The following is a 17,942-nucleotide window of genomic DNA, read 5'->3' on the forward strand; positions in this document are numbered from 1 at the left end:
AACCTCAAATGTCTACGAAGGAAAATGGAAGTGTTTAATGTGGAAAACATGATGGATGTGCTCATTATAAAACCTACATTTCAACAAGTATGTTAAAAATATGCCCGTGCAGAGGGAGCATTTTCTGTGCACGGAGCAGCAAAATGCTTAAATCTATATTCCCCAGCAGTGTAAGGTGCGTATAGACAGCAGTCTGCAGAAAGTGCAGAACTTAAAGCCTTTTCAGACTCCATGCTGTGTGCAATTGGCCCTTCAGCTCCACCACCAGTGGCACAATCATTAGGAGAGTTGACGTCCTCTCTGTGTGGGTTTATTATATTGTTTCATTAACTCAGTGGGATACCTGGTGGAGAACAACACCAGAGGGCGCCATCCTTCTCCTCTTGATGTGGAAAATAGGTTAACACTTTATCTCAAGTGCCCCATGCCAGTGTTGCAATAGTTATGCCATGGGAACTCTGTAAACTGTGAAAATGTGTTTTTTAAAAAATATTAAATCAATTGCACTGCTAAGACCTATCACACAAGCCCAGATTCATTTAGGAGAGGCTTACTGAGCAAGGTTTGGTTATCAGCATCACCCCACACTGCTGTTACATTTCTCCCCACCAAACACCATGACTGTGTCAATATGAAGAAAATATCAAAAATACTGATTATTGAACATGCTTCAATCGCAAAATTACAGTTTTTAGATAGAAGGAAATGTTTTCTACGTGTATATTCTCCATATATATATATGAGTGCAAATCTCATTAACATCAACAAGGCTAGGACAAAAAACTAGAAACATCTCTCAGTATAGTGGCACAGTCCAGTGCTACAGCTAAATCCCTGCATGACTACAGGACTGTTCTGCCTAACTAAATTACTTAACAGCAGGGATGCAGCGGTTCTCGGTTTAAAATTGAACCGTCCGGTTCATCATCCACGGTTCAATACTCGTTTAGGATTCTCAGTTGTGCAATTTTGCGTTAGTGTGTATTTGCTAACGTGTGTGTTAGCCGGTCCAGAGAACCCCTCCCCAGAGAACACATATCCAATCACTGCCATGCCCCGCCCCTGCCCCTCTGTAATTGGACTGTAAGTCACGGAAGCGCTAAAAAGAAAAAGGAAAGCGCCATGACAGGTGGAGTCTGGAGACAGAAGTTTGAAGAAGCTCAGCTGTCACACAAATCTACGGTGTGTGGACATTTCCGGTTTGCTGTTGAGCACAAAGATGAGGGAGAGAAAATAGTGAACAGAAAAAGATACTGTCTGTAAACATTGTTCGACCTACAGTCCATACACAGCTGGAAACACGTCCAACAGGTCACCACCAGCTGTGTCTCTTTCTGGACCAGGACAGTCGAGCAGGTAACGCCAGTGAAGCATGAATCTGCCACAGATGCCTCAGAAAGTACCAGTGCGGATGTTTATCGCTAAAGATTTCAGCTGTCTTTGGTAGTTAGAGGTGTTTGGTTTAGTCCCCTAATCCTCTCGCACATATATAACCCCTCTATCAAACAGAGCACAAAGGCAGTGAACACGGTTTGGCTAAAACTGACCAGCTGGACCTGGATACCTGGATCAGGTACCACACTGTGATATGTTGGACTGGCAAATTAAGAAAATTCTACTAAAATGTTAAAGTGCCTCTTCAATGCTAACAGGCACTTTAACGTTTGAAAGTGAAACTGTGACCCAAAAACTGAGGTACGTATATATATGTATGTGTGTATATGTGTATATATATATATATATATAATGCTTGTGTTTTGCTAATAATACTTGTGTACTTTTACTTAAAAGTACAAATAGCATAGTCTAAAATACTCCATACAAATTTTAGTTTTACATTCAAAATATTACTGAAGTAAAAGTATACAAAACATCAAAGCAAAATCAAAAGCAGTTATTGTGGAGAAACCACATTATAAATAATGCTACATTTTATTTTTTGATATTATTATATAAAGTTATATTGTGTCAGTGCTTAGCTAATTTTGGCTACATCTTTTAAAATAAAAAGACATTTCTCTGGATTGGGGCATACAGGGGAAGTAACAACCAGGTCAAACAAACTTTTTCACTTTGTGCACATTTCTAAAGGAGGATTTAGGTGTACCTGAAGCGGTGCCATTACAGGATGTATTGCTTTAGGCCAGAATGAAACGTAGCTCTAATCTAATGAGTGTAACTGAGTAGTACTTATGTGCCTCAATACCTCAGCATAAGGAAATCCCCCCGTTTCCACTGGTATTGTTCTTTTACTTGCAGCCTATGAGGCAACCTTGTGTCTGAGTGGGGCTTGATCAGGGAACAAGTGTAGGTTATCTAAAGTCATTACTGAGTCAAAACTTTGTGATGTGGTTAGACACACAAAACACTTGAAGTGGCTGTATTAGCACAGGAAACCTGCCAAATCCAGTATTGTTTAGTGAGGCAAACTCAGTTACTTGTGTCAATATATTGGAAACTTTCAAAGTTCATCGGCCTACTTGTGGTCTACTACTTTGGTCTGCACAGTGATGCTTTGAGCTAAATGCTAAAACTGAATGCTGACAAAAAATGCTGAAGTTACACATATCTCACATATCATGTGAATTCAGTGCATGAGGTTATTTAGTCGTCAACCTGATGAAGATGCCATATGAAAAACCTAGTCATTGTATTCCAGCTGCAGTGATTATAGCATTAACATTCAGGTTTCATGGTAATCCACCCAGTACATTTAAAGACAAGTGAGTCTTAAGATGACTGCATCGTTGTTGGGGTAGAGAAAATGTCAGGGGATTGCCAAAGTTAGTACATTAGATCCTCTCGACACCATTAATGTCTATACAAAATTCCACGGCAATCCATCTAATAGTTGTTGAGATATTTCGGTCTGAACCAAAGTGGCACAAACGACTTTGCTATCCCTAGAGAGCCACGCGGCCAACATGGCTAAATAGTAATACAGCACCGTAAATTATTAACTATCACTATAAGACATTGTAGATAGGGTAGCCAGACAGTCTGTGACAGCAAACGTCTTTTTTTTAATGGAAACAATAAAGCCATATTTCATGAGAGTTCATTGTTTCATTTTACTGGACAAGTGTGACAGATAATAACAAAGGAAGCACCATTACAACGTGATCCGATAAAGCTGTTGGGAGAAATGACAAAAGCCTCACACTGGGGATGAATAAAATACAAGAGGATGTATAGAAAAGGGCTCATGAGCAATAGTATAAAACTTGAAATACTTCGAATCATTGTGCTTGTCAAATCTTACAGTATCGTCATTATCCTGCTAAAGTCTATTTACTGAAGCACATAAAGACCCCAGTGAGGCAGAGAGCCAAGAGACTGCTCCCCACAAACTGAATTGCTTAGATCAGATTGTATCACTGCCTATACTCAATGTGATTGTTTGCAGTGTAATGTAATAGATCCATACCTTTGTTTAATGAGGTATGTAGAACATTTCCCACTGTGATGACTGAGACCCGAATCCTGTAGGACATCCAGCTACTTCATACTACTTAGACAACACTGAGCGTGGCCTGCCTTCATAATCACTGCAGAGGTATGATAAACACCCTGCAGTCTCCAGCGGTCCTATTTATTTCAAGCATTTTTGGGAAAGAACCAGTCTAACTATTGAAAAACATACGCAACACAGTGAAACCAGCTGGTGGACTATTCTGAAACAAACACATATTCCAAGTAAAGTGTCCAGTCAGTTTGAAAGAAAGGCTTCACTCCAGGCGTGATAGTTGGAAAACAAGCAGGACCATGGCCCTCAAGGCCTGGAGTTTGACACCCCTGCTTTAGGCAGTTTGGTGATGCTGGACCATCACTGAGCTTTTATATGTGGATGGTGCAGTGTCTGAATGATGTGCATGTATCTGCCACAGCTGGATGCTTCCACTTGTGCCTGATGACTGTTTTGACAGCTCAGTAATAGCCCCCGATGACTGTCAAAACAGCCCTCCACAAGTGGAAGCAATTCAACTTGTGCTATTCAGGGTAAAATCCGCTTTCACAGTAATTAGATTCTTAAATAAGATGATTTAGATTCCCTGGGAGCCCAGCTGAACTAGGAAAACAATTAATCTGGAAAGAGAAGTGCATGCTTTAATTGAAGCCTGGTGGAGTGTTTTGCTTTGGAAAAGGGCATCTTTTCAAGCATCAAGGGGTCCTTCCTTTACATCTGCATAATTTGTTGGAGCAGTTCACGATTATTTGCAGCAAACAGTAAGAATGAACCAATCAGACCTAGTTTTCACCTTTCTGTGTCGACTGGAAAGTTTCATGATTTTTCAAAGTTCACTTAGTGACAGTACCTATCATTGTGTAAATGTTACATGTACTTGGGATGTCTATTTGAAGGCAATTCATTTAAACACAACCCATATAACATATTGCTGTATATGATGATATCCAAAATCACAGCTTGCCTCACTTGTGCTCCCCTCTATTTTTCTTTATTGTCTGGGATTTATTGTCTCTTACTTGTAGGTCAACAGGGCTTTCAAACAGGCTAGGAACCAAACCAACCATAACTGAACCTGTAGCCCTTGTCCCAGTTTGTTGTTGTTTCTGCTGTCTCCTGTCCATTTTGCATTTCTGGGATCTACATTAAGGCACCCTCTGTTACTCAGTCCAGTTAAAGGTACTCACTGTTGCACACTGTTGCCCATGACTGATCCAACAGATATGTCATCACATCTCAACTATAGCAAACAGAACGTAATCACCCTTTTACTGTTGTATTCCTATTTCTCTTGAATTTTTAGAGCACAGAACAATGGAAAGCATTAAATATACAAATGACATCTGTCCCCTTTCGTGTTGTGAATAAAATATGTCCGAAGCGTGTCATCTTTTCATCTGACCCTTCTCAGTTTATATATATAAAAAAAAAAAAAAGAAAAAAGCAAATTCTGTCTCATGTTGAAATGAGAGTTTGGGATTGGTGTAATGTTCCTTTTTCAGCGAGCAACATATACCTCTAGCTCTGCATGTTTCAAATGAGCAGGACTATGTGTGATCATTTAATGGAGCACAGTCATTTATGGTGTGATATTTATACCTCTAATTTTTCAAAATGCACTTCGGAGGCTCCCCCTTTAGCAGTGAAGTAGTTGCTGTCACAAGGTTAAAATAAAATGTTGGATTCCAAATGGTATCAGGATGCTGACTTCAGTCATCCTACTATAACACTGACATGCTGCCTAAATCCCTATGTGCTTACATAACCAGGGTCACCTATTTTACCCTCCAAAATAGAAATCCCTTCATTAAATGGTCACATTATCTGTTATGTGTTTTAACCCATCTGCTAATCATATCAGGAACAATAAATCCCAACCCAGCTATGTGTCCTGGAATGAAACCAGATTAGAGGGATTTAAAAACACTGAAATTGACTAAGCACCTGTTTTTTATTCTTCTGGTAATCTCCTAAAACCTAAACCCAAGTCGTCACACCATGTAATGTCTCCAATAGACCGTCTCTGAAAAACAACGGGTCATGACAGACTCTGCTACAAGATGTTGCATCACATGGGCACATAGAGGCATGTTACATAATCTTTGTTCAGGAATTCAAATGTTGTTTACCATCATGAAAACATTTGGGTGTGCTAAATATAAAAAGTCAATGGTAGTGTGATTAAACAAAGTGGTGCATTGCAGTACAATGTTCTCTTAGTGTAACGGATTTTTGCTTAATCCCTCAGAGTTTAACAGTGCTAAAACCCAGGGCTGTCAAACAGCTTGTCTGGCCCATTTTCATCATGGCTGCACATTTGATTTTAGATTTCCACCTTTTTTGTCTGTGCCTCTACATTCAGTTTGCACAATATTAGTCTCCTCGTTCTTGAAAGGTGTCAGGTTTTAATTAAGGTTTTAGAAATAATCAATGGCTTTTTCTCTAGTGCCATGTCAGGTATGCGGTTACTGATAACTTCTCTTTAAATTATGTGAAGGATTACCTGTAATCCATTTTTGATTTCAATACAGCCTTAGTCCCACCCAGTGTGTGCATTACGATTAAATCACAAACTCTAAGGGATGCTTGGGCTTATAATTGATTTGTTTCTTTAGAGGATAGCGTTTGATTCATCAGGTTTCAAATATCCTTTCATACCTAACCTCCCATATGTTCTTTTTAGTCTGGTTTGGTCTCGTCTTCTTTCTTGGCAGTGTAACATCTTTCATTTCAGTTGTTGCAGTGTGTAAGTCTGTCATTTGAAGAATGTTACACCAAAATAAAAAAAAGAAATAACAAAAAGAAAATAAAGAAAGTCATGCCCCCTTCAGGGTTTGTGTCAGAGCTGCTTGAATATCTGTCACTTCAGGTCAGATTCTGTGGTTGTTTGTTCTGCAGTGTTCAGAGTGCTCTGTTGTGTGTGATCAAAGAGATGCTGTCTTTGAAGAGCAGTCCAATAGCTGATTTCGGTTTGTTGACACTCCTGATTTCTGTACTTCACTGTTTGCCAGATAAGCAGAGTGCAGATAGAGAGCCAGTTTTCTGCTGCCAGGTTAATGTAACAGGTTTGAACCAAGATACATGAGCTGAATTCACATTGTCAAAATATGAACCTGGCGGGGAGGGGATGGTTGATAATGGCTTTACTGTGCTATAGTAGGGACAGTGCAGTGAAGGTAATAAACCAAAGTTGAAACTTTTATTTTGACTACCTGGCCAGATCCATCCATCCATCCATCATCTATACCTGCTAATTCCTAACTAGGGTCCCAGGGATCTGCTGGAGCCTATCCCAGCTCTCTTTGGGTGAAAGGCAGGGGTCCACCCTGGACAGGTCACCAGTCCATCACAGGGCCACATAGAGACAAACAACCTCACACACTCACACTCACTAGAGTCATCAATCAACCTGACATAAATGTTTTTGGATTGTGGGAGGAAACCAGAGTACCTGGAGAAAACCCACACAAGCACAGGGAGAACATGCAAACTCCACAGAGAAAGGCTCTTGCCAGGTTACAAACCCAGGACAGTCTTACTGTGAGGCGAAAGTGCTAACCGCTAATCCACTGTGCTGCCCCATCAGGCCAGATGACAGAGAAAATCAGAACTGGAACAGGAATTATTACTTTGTTTGTTCAGGAGGCTTTTTAACTGCAGTGGGAAATCCAAAAAGAGATCTCATTATCTTTGTTTTTACAGTGTTAACACTGTCAACACTAATTCCTGAGTAGGGAGTTTGTGTTCTAGGATTTTCTACTTCCATGTCACAAGCAGAGGACAAGAAAAAATAGTCTGTTTTTGCCTTAGCTTTCAGGAGTGCATTATGTTCCTTCGTCACTTGTCATGAGCTCCATGAATGCCACCTGCTTATTTGTTTGGATCTTAGGCTGCTCTCTAGTGGCGTCGGAGAAGACAGAAGTTAGGGTGGTGGGGTCGTAGGTCGCAATGGGGATAACTGGAGGTTTGGGCTGTTTACACCAGCTACAGCGACACGGAGTCAGGTAGAGGTACATGAGGATGAGGACCATGGTCACTATACAGCCCAGCAGCGTTGTGTAGCCGGTGTTGAATGGCTGTGCTTCAGGCAGCACCACTGTCACATTTATCTCCCGGGTTGCATTCAGTGCCTGTTTAACATCCAGAGCTGTGCACACGTACAGACCTGAGTCATTGACCTTGGCTGCTTGGATCTCCAAGGTACCATTAGGAAACAGGCTAATTAGTGTGTCATTTATGCTAGCCTCAGTAATATACCCCTTGGTGGGGGAGAGCCATGTAAATGAGACGTCTGTGCCACTCAGAGATGTTTGGCAATCTAGGCGCACTCTTTCTCCTTCTGAAACTAACACAGTGGAGAGGAGCACGGTCACAGGCTGTGAGACGGCTTTTTCCACAGTGCAGTTGTTGAAGAAGCGTGTTCGTCTCAGGAACTGGATGGATGTCCGTGGGTCCCCATAGATGGTGCAGGTGTGCTCATCCATAAAGTCCTTCAGTGTGTTGTAACCCCTCAGTTCCCAATGCCAGAACACACTGTACATGTCACAGTCACAGATAAGAGAGTTGTTGTGGAGATAAAGCCCTCGCTGCACCAAACCAGGCAAATCTTTCACATTCTCCCAGGGCAGAGTAGTTATACGATTGGATGAGAGGTCCAGCATGGTCAGGAAAGGGTGACTGTGGTCTTGGATGGAGAAGAACGGGAAATGTGTGATTTGGTTGAGGCTGAAGTAGGCCTTTTTTAAGCTGCTCAGACCATTGAATGTGCCAGCTTCCACCTGTGTGATCTTATTATTGAAGAGAAGGAGCTCCTCGAGCCTCCACAGCCCCTGAAAGTAGTGTTGCTCCACGATATGCAGCTTGTTGGAAGACAGGTCAAGGTGCCTAAGGCTAGAGACGTTGTAAAACACACCGTGACCCAGGCTGCTGATCTGATTGTGGGCTACCCTGAGGTTTTCAAGTCTAGACATTGTGTTGAAGCTGCCTGGACTCAGCCAGGACAGGTGGTTGTGACTGAGGTCAAGGGTGACAGAGAAGGATGGCAGGGACAGCGGTAGCTTGCTCAGACCACTGGCACTACAGCTCACTGTGTCAGCTATACAGAGACACACAGATGTGCAGGTCTCCTCAGAGCCACGAAGGACACAGAACCACAGCACCAGGACATGGTTTACATGCAGTCCAAAGGTCATGTTTCTGGACGTTGGATCCTTTAAGGTTTTTGATCCTTGCAGCTCTCCCTGGTTAGATAACAATCAAAAGAAAAACACTGTGATATATTAAAAACCTGTTCTTTGTCCACCCACCCACTGCCTTGACTTCTTCAATAGAAGGTTAATGCCATACAGGAGCCCTCAGTGTCTATAGCAGAAGATGAAAAATGGCTCAGTGTAGTGCTCACAAATCTCTTGTGCCTCAGAAATATCTTCTATCCCATATCAGCTTTCAGTACTCACCTCAGACTATTTGTATACACAGAAATAATAGAATAATAATGCAGATTTTATCATGCAGTTATTGCTGAGGGGTTGCAGCATTTATTTTCATTACCTCTATTATTCAGTTTTTTTCTCAATCAATTAATCGTATTTTTAAACTCTTGAAATGTCTTGTTTTATCTAACAAGCAGCTTAGATCCAGAAGGTTTTTCAGTTCAGTTTTTTGATTGATTGATTGATTGATGCAGCTGAAAAGAGGAAACTTTTAAACAGAGCTTAGTGTTTAAAAGTCAAGATCTCAGAAAAATGAGAGATTTCTTAGTTGGTATCAGGGCACTGGAATTTCAACATTATTAAAGGCCATTTCAAACAGATTTCCAGCTGTTGATGTCTGATCACTGAGCAATTTGTCTCACCTGGTTAGTTCTCCCTCCCAAAATAATAGAATTAATAAAAATAAAAAAGAGAAATAACACTTTGGAGCCACAAACCCAAGATAACATGAGATTCCAACTTTCTTGTTTTTTGCCCTTCTGTCCTATCAGGGGATATTCAACTACTAATACCACAACATTGGTGATTAATCCTTATCTGCTTGTCTGATTCCTCCTGCCAAGGTGCTCAAGAAATAATGAACTGCTCTCACCTTTCCCCACAGCCAGGTTTGAGGTCTTCTTACTGGCTACCTCTCCGTCCCAAATGAGAGTGCCGCTCAACAAACATCCTGCAGTGCTTTTGCAGTGTATGTCAAACAGCACGGAGCTCACTTAATCTCCCACAATCCCCTCCTCCTTCTCTGTGTCATTTAAAGACCAGCTTTGTGTCTCCCTCTCTCATCATTAAGTAATGATGCTGGTGGTTACCCTCTCTATATCTCCTTCTCCCTCTTTCAACAATATCAGATTTCCCACGATATCCTATTAATATTCCGTTTCATTAAACTTTTAGTATTTTGCTTACTAACAGATTAGTGGATCCTATGAGCTTTCCTCATGAATATTACATGTGTTATCCGGTAACCTTTCACCAATAATTCCAGAGGGCTGAAATTTAACTATACCTACTATACTTTTTTTCTTTTGTGTGCGTGTGCGTGTGCGTGTGCGTGTGCGTGTGTGTGTGTGTGTGTGTGTGTGTGTCTGGATGGCTTTTTACTTATCCTAGTAAATACACCTGGATTATATTCTGAGTTCTTGAATTTGGCTAATCCTGTCCATCCCTTTTATAATCTCAGTGTATTTTTAATGCTTCTGTGCTGAAAGTCTTTCTCACACTGATGGTCTCTTCTTAAATGTGTGCCTCCTTACCTTGGTGTTTCTATTTCAGTGGTTTTGCATGATCCATACACACACACATACACATTCTTACATTCTTTCTCTCTGTCTCATACAGTACATCCCTCCTTTCTTTCTGAGCCTGCGACATCCTTCGTTCCTCTCAGCTGTGGGTTTGACTGGATATATGCCGTCCATGCAGCTTGGTCATGGTGGTCCTGACAGCTCTGATTTCTGTCACAGTGAATTAGCTTTGCCTTCCAGCAGCCACCTCCTCACTGCTACTCTCAACCTTCCACCACCCCCCCTCCCTATAAGTGCTTGGGGCTTTGACTGGCTCCCACTCACTCACACTGCAGAGGCACATAACTGAATCCCCATGGATTCAGTGAATGGGATTCACTTCTCAAAAGGTGGGATGATGGGCACAGATGTGTAGTCCACAGGAAGGTGGATGCAGAAAACCGCAGGGGAATGTTTAAGATTTTAGTCTAAAATCAGTCTATGATATTTATCCTCAGTGTTTAAGAATAGGATAAAGAAAACACCATTTGGTTGTGTTGAAATGAACAAGCTATCACTGGCTTTACACACAGTCTTGTCCCAAGGCTAGTCATCAGCTTGGCTGGAACATGTAAAAAATATATACACCCACACATGTACATTGGAGATATGTTCGAAGAGGATTATGAACAGGCCCTCCTTGTAGGTGCTATGTGTATGTGGGTTTATATCATGTCTTATATGGCCTCAGAGTAATTTGTCTACTGTATCTTCCTTCATATTGTACTTTGTCCTACTGTAAAATAAAGTGTTTATCCAAAGAGCTTTTTTAAATATTCATGTTTCATTGATTGTTTACAGATTTATGTAAATCTATAGTTTGTTGAATGGGCTGCTCCGATCATGTATGTAGTCCCTAATTGTAAACAGATCACATAACAGCTATAAACCCGTGGGTTCATCTGCATAAGCTGGTAATGATTCATGGTTTGCTGCACTCAGAAGAATATGAGAGTATGAGGCATTAAAATAAGGTGCATCATTGTGCCAGCATCATGTCAGTGGCTGCATTTGTTTTAAGCCACAGTGTAATTGTGTGGGGAAAATATTATTTTTCTCAAGCAGCCCTTGTTTTTCTGCTGTTGACAACCTTTCACTGCCTCATTATTTGCAGTATTGACTTCTAGCCTGAAAAGGATCCATCATTTTTGAGTTCGATCGTCATTGTCCTCAGAGATCAATTGGATCACAGCATGAACAGGTAAATATAAAAGAAAGAATCGAGTTTCTGTGTGGACATATTCACTTAATTTGACAGTTTTTTTTTTTGTCTTTTTGTGCTGATTGCTTCTAATCATACAAGAACAGTCTGTGTAGTTTCAGCCAAATGAGGTGCTCAGTCAGTGTTAACACCTTATCTGCCACCCTTTGTCCACTCAGTGTGGTTAACCAGTCTTTCTGAGTCTCTGTATGTCTCCATACCATATGTGTCTTTTGTCTTGTTTGTGTGGATTTAGTCTGCAGTTGTGTAAGATCCCTAACCTAATCTTTGTCTTTGTAACCAGCTGTTTTGTAAATCCCACCTTCTTCTTTCACATATATTTGATTAGACTCAGCAATGCAAAACATTCCTGTCAAATCAGTCATGTTCAGAGTGGACCTCAAAGCTTAAACCCAACCCTGATGCATCCTGCCCCCAGCAGAAAGTGATTTTCTCTTTACCATCTGCTGCAGAGGAAAAGGGGGGCAAAAAAGGAAACACACTGCAGCACAGGGAAATGTCTGCTCTTATCTTGCCCATGTGAAGCAGTGAAGCTCACTAAGACTCAATAATATAAAGCTTTATATTCTCAGATGCAGAATATTTTTTGTGGGATTGAACATTAATGCAGAGAAATGCATGAATGCAGAACTGAGACTCATTCTTTCTCTATACTCAAAAATGATGCTAGGCTCAAAAACAAGTGATAAAATTATGTTAGAATATCCTTAATAGCTTAATACTGAATAGCTGCTTTATATCTTAGTTCAATAACATAGTGTAATGTGATTTGAAAGATAAATTGAAGCTGAAGCTGGAGACATGAAAATAAACAATGTCAAGCTGTATGTTTATTACTGAATAAATATTTCACAAAGTGTCAGAGTAGAACAACACACTAGAGCAGGCCTGACTGCCAGAGTATTGCGCTGAAATATCCAACAGCAACTCTGTAAACCCTGCAACTGAAGGATTTCCATAGCCTCTGTCTGCCATTTATGAACCTTTGAACCTGAACATATGCACACTTGTTCAGTATTTATTCTGCTTTTCAACAGATTTTTGTTAGCATGGCTGGCAGCCAGACTTTCAAAAATGAATGAGTCAGTGCCTAGGTAAAGATTCAGAGGATTGAGTTTTATTCTTCTTCTCTCCCTGGGTGAATTTACAGTCTGGATGAGATCTTTGTTAAAAAGGAATTTCAGGCAACGCAAGATTGTTTGCTTGTCACAGGGAGCTGCTCGGCTGCTCCATATGGTCTGTATTCTTAGTGGATTGTAGTGCATTATTTGAGAAAGTCTTGCGCACAACATGGTGAGATAGTGGCTTTATATGTTCCATAACACTGAGTCACACACGCCGTATTGTTGAAGACAGTTTTGACTCTTTCTTCTCCAGTTAGAGCTTGAATCCACTCAGCCCATCTGGTGGATGTCTTTTAAGTGTGGAAAGACAAGCACACCATCTAGTGGTTTAAGACCCAGCTGTAGTGGTGAAGCACCCAGTGCACTCTTTCCCTATATCACTACTGCTGCCACTGATAAATGGCATCTAAAATACTGGAAAATAAAACTGTAGGCACATACCACTTAAAATTATGCATTCAGATCTGAAGGCTGTTGTCAGTAAACAGTCCTAAAAGAATAGTTCAACATTCACTTACTATCTTGCCAATAATTGGACACCACATCTCATATGAAGCTACAGCCAGCAGCTGGTTAGCAATGCTCAGCATGAAAAAAGACAGTAAGCATGGGGGAACAGCTGGCCTGGCTCTGTTCAAAGAATAACAACCTGATGCTGAATTTTCAGGGCTAATACAGATCATATATTTATTTAAACATAAACTTATAACATGCGGTGTATGACTAATGTATACTGAGTAGGACAATTTCTATTTAAAAAATTATGCCAGTGCTCTAAGGTGGACAAACTATATAATGGAGGCACTGTTTCTAAATTCCCTCAATCCTACCTTGGCATTTCTGTTCTGTATTTATTGTTTCCTGTCTTTCCTTATATATACAGATACAGGATAACTGCAATAAGCTAATAGCAGCCAGTATTGTTTTATTGTTCTAGGTTTAGCCCAAAGGTAATATGTCTACCTGCCGGGACACCACCAATTTAATATTTTCTTTCTTTTCTACATAATACGAAGTGTTGAAATTACTATTTGTAGTTTTACTGTGAAGTTGTACTTGTGTATTTTTTGGCCAGGCATAGTGACTCCACTATAGCAGATGTTTGGCTGCTGTGTTGATTTGATTCATGAGCAGAAGAATACAACATAACTCTTGATTATAATGCAAACCCACGTATTCACACATGTCAATAGTCAGACAGCAGTGTGCAGGGCTCAGGGTATGAAGAGCCCCACGTCTCCTCAGCCTCTATCATCTACGCTGATTGTTAACGGATTTCAATTAGGACTCACAGGAGTTAATATGATTGCTTGCTGTTTACCCTTTCTTGCTTCCTTCCATGGAAGCCAATTATGCATGAGTAGCAGTAGATGAGTACTGGACGCTGCTAATGGCTCTGCTTCTCCCTTTGTGTTCACATTACTGAAGGATATGGGTTGTGAAATGAGATCACTACTGACTACTGTGCTATCAGTGATTGTGCTATAAAACATTATGGGCCAGAACATACTAAATTGTGTGATGTGACTGTGGGGTGGCAGGCTGTCTGCTCTTCCCCTGCTCTTTTATCTCTTATTCTCTCATCTCGTTCCTCTTCTTTCCCTTTTGTCATCTTCTGTTTCTCTTTTTGGCCCTCATAGCTTCTCCCTCCTCACCGCTCATCCACTAAACCTTCCTCTGCTTCTTGCCCCTTCTCTCATCCTCTACCCCTCTTGTTTCGTTTATCCTCTTAACTCTTATCCCCCCACATCATTTCTTTACACTTCTCCTCTCTGCCTTTCATCTCCCGCCCTGTGGTTATCAACACACACAGACAAGACAACCCTCAAGCCTCTTACCCTTCCACATCACTTATGGTAGATTGACATATCTTAGAAAATCCATTATGCCCTAATCAATGAGGATTAATGTACATAATATAGTGATTTCATCAAAATCCCAGCCATAAGATTAATCATTATCTTATTACTCTGGGAATCTATTGCCCATATGTCATCTGAAATGCCTGATTGCATATGTGCATGTCCTTGTGCATGGTCATGAATGCAGACAACTGTTTTTACCTTTGTGCTGCAGTTCTGTAAAGTAAAGATGGCACAGAGAGACAAAGCTTCTTTGACAGAGAAACACCAATGTCTTGCACAGAGGAGGTTGATCTGACTGCACTTCACAGTTGAGATTGAGTGTGATGGATCCTGCAGCCAGCTGCCTGTGCCACCTGAGCCACGACGCTGTCGCCGTGTCACTGCTCACTGCTCAGACACACACTGGGGGACATGAGGGGTGATGAGCAGTTAGCAGTTCCATCAAGCATTCCCTGGACCATCCATGGAAAATGAAACCATCTCTGAACAGGTAACTCAATTTAACTCGTGGCCGCCTTCTCTGGAGCTACAAGCACAAATACTTTCTCAGCTGATGAGATGAGGTAACAGAGCATGGCCAGAGTCACTGAGTGCAACAGGAAAGACCCGCTCCACCCAAATTGCCTGGACATGGTCAAGGGAGGCTTTTCCACCACTTTTACAGATGGAGGAGTGGAAACTGAAGAGTAGAAAGGTTCTGGGTTTTCTCTCCTTCCTTTTCAATCAATAAAATAGACTGGCTTTAATCATGGACCTATTGAGTGCTGAAGCCAGCAAAATGGAGAGTTGGTCTTCTGGAACCATTCCAAACTTTGCCCCTCACATCACAGGCATTTGTCTGCAGAGGAGCGAAAATAATGTATTTGGAGTGAATTTGTAGCAAAGCTGATGAGATGCCAAAACTTTGAAAATTTATTTTTTAGTTCCACTTTGTGCTTCACGCATGGAAATGAATAACATGTCTGAAAAAAATGACACCTTATGCAAGTTTCAGTTTTATGTTTAGCCCCGGTAGTGGAAGAGGTACTCACATTATTTAAACCAAAATAGCAAAATATCAATGAAACTTCTCAGGATAAGCAGAAATCCAACATTTCATGTTTTTTTCTGAATGTTAATCAATGACTGGCAAAATATTTTTAGAATGACTGATTTCACCTTAAACATTGCATATTATTTGTGTTTGAAATGTAAAATATCAATCTGTAAAGGAGTTAATAGTTATAACTGTCAGCTGCAATGAAGTAAAAAACACATTAGGCCTCTTTCTTTCTGAAATGTTTTGGAATAAAAGTGAAAAAGCAACTACAAATTAAAGTGCTGAAGTAAAAATTCAGCACTTCATGTTAACATTCTACTTAAGTGCCCTCAGCAGCATTGAATTTGGAAACCAAAGGGTTAAGTTACATGTTTTGCATTGCGTTAAAGCTGTGAAATGGATCTTCACATTTTGACAATTAGATGGATTAGCTCCACAGAGAAGGATGTGTCACTCTCACACTGCTCATTAAAAATCTTATTAGACCATTTCATAATTGTTCTTCAGCTAAATTATATAATGATCACATTGACCTTTCCATAGTCCTGCTGAGTAGTCTGAGTTGGTGCATTCAGAAAAGTCAATTTAATGAGCACAATTTAATGTGTGGCTCAATAATGCTATCTTCTACTCTATTATTAATCACAATAAAAAAGTTAGCTCTGTTAATTATTGCAAATGTGTAACAATGAAAATGCCAATGTGGCTTGAAAGCCTCTTGATATTTTAGAGGAAGTGATGTATTGTTCGCAGTTTTGGAAGACATCCTAGTAAAGTCAGCCACAACAGCTGAGAGATTTAGTTTTAAATGTACTACACTGTCTTTCAGCATGACTCAGTTTGACTCCATTAGAGCACATTAGATGAAACTTTAATGTTCCCTGTGGGCAAATTGGGCCATTGCACCTTCATGTTAGAAGGGAGCTCTGTGCATACAGCATGTATTGGCATCCTACATTTAGCATAAAAGAGCAGGGGGTGTAATGAGGGAAAAGACCTTCATTTAACAACAAAGTCTAGGTCCAAGTCTCAATTCACATTAGCATCTTTCTTGCTGAAGTGTCCTTGAGCAGAACACAGAATCCTTACCTGCAAGACCTGCTGTTCTCCAGCTGAATCTGAGTACAATGGAGAAAGCAATAAACACAACATGGACAGGCTTGTGCTGATCACCTGCAGTGATTTTCATTGATTATTCACTAATGCAGACACTAATTCTACTAGAATACAAAATGGAAAAGGAAGAATTATGTTGTGCCAGGGGTTTTTAAAACTGAGGGACTCGGTCATATATCATGCCTCTCTGCCAACTCCATGCTGAGAGATAGAGGCAGGAGATAAAAAAAGAGAAGCAGGTAGGGTTGGGGTGCACTGGGTACAAAAACAGGGTTGAGTAAGACTGATTGTAGCCTGCAGAGGGCAACCATTAAGTTCACCAAATATCATTATCAGATTTTCAATAAGGTTGCAGCCATCAGATAGTGAATGCAGACAGTGTTGTTGCTTCTCGTTCCTATTCTTGCTGCACCAGGTGCAACATGTTTCTCCAATTCAATCTAGCTACAGCGTTACAAAGAAGCTTTACTTATTGCTTAGATCCCAGAACAAATCGTAAGCCCAGCAAATATCAGGGGCTGGGCTGCTGTGGGAATATTTGGAGGCTCCGGGGGCTTAGATGTGCACTGTTGTTTGAGTGATTACACAATGATTACCACCCGCTGCATACTGTTGCGCTGTGTATACCTTGGTACAAGGGCACTTGGGGGATTTACAGTATTCTTCATTATCAGAATTTAAATAGCTTTGCTGATGGCTGATAAAGCCTATCCAAAATGAAACCATATTTCATAGATTACCTATCCCCTGCAAACCCCCAACACTCATCACAGGCTAAAGCTAATGACTGATAAGAAACTGAAGATAAGGGAGTTTGGGCATGAAGGTTGTTCTCTTGCTTATTGTAAACTGAGAGCTACAAAAAGCAGAAAGGTAAAAAAGATTTAGCATTCATTAGTGAGCACGTAAGCAGAAATAATGTTGGTTGGTTTGGATAAAATAAGAGAATGAAAATGGATGCAGGAAACCAAAGAATGAAAGTGGGAGCCCATCTATCAGTGCAGTCTGCCTGAAGTTTGCCCTCGCCTCACTGTTTTGATTATTTCCTTATCTCTTGCTTAGGGCTGGCAGTGAGTAACAGTGACGTGCTGTATTGCTTCCTAGACCATATTTCCTAGTCTAACTTCAACATCGCAATCCATTGCTAATGTCGGTAGATTTATTCTGAGGCTTAAAAGCCCACAAAGCAGCAAAAGCAATGACTTAAAGAAAACATGGTAAAAAATAAACAGCCATTTTGAACATGAAACAAACATGTGGTGTGAAGACTGTCAGTGGGTTAAATGGTTCATTTCAAATATTCTGTATTTCATTACTTTCAGTCCAAAACTAAAA

At 40.6% G+C, this 17,942-nt stretch overlaps 1 protein-coding gene and 1 long non-coding RNA gene across 2 annotated transcripts; one reads left to right on the forward strand and one right to left on the reverse strand.

The window, feature by feature from the left end:
* The first annotated feature begins 1,124 nt into the window (after positions 1-1,124).
* Positions 1,125-10,616, forward strand: LOC113145898 (uncharacterized). Its single transcript, XR_003297283.1, has 3 exons — positions 1,125-1,356; positions 1,510-1,695; positions 10,297-10,616. It is a non-coding gene; the product is annotated as an uncharacterized LOC113145898 (long non-coding RNA).
* Positions 7,291-8,658, reverse strand: LOC113145897 (amphoterin-induced protein 3). The gene has a single exon (XM_026333043.2). It carries the CDS (start codon positions 8,656-8,658, stop codon positions 7,291-7,293), a length of 1,368 nt encoding a protein of 455 aa, XP_026188828.1.
* Positions 10,617-17,942: the final 7,326 nt, after the last annotated feature.

Source organism: Mastacembelus armatus, chromosome 7, assembly GCF_900324485.2.
Source record: "Mastacembelus armatus chromosome 7, fMasArm1.2, whole genome shotgun sequence".
Classification (NCBI taxonomy): domain Eukaryota; kingdom Metazoa; phylum Chordata; class Actinopteri; order Synbranchiformes; family Mastacembelidae; genus Mastacembelus; species Mastacembelus armatus.

Excerpts from the sequence above, each read along its gene's own strand:
- LOC113145897 (XM_026333043.2), bottom strand. The coding sequence starts at position 8,658 with ATGACCTTTGGACTGCATGTAAACCATGTCCTGGTGCTGTGGTTCTGT.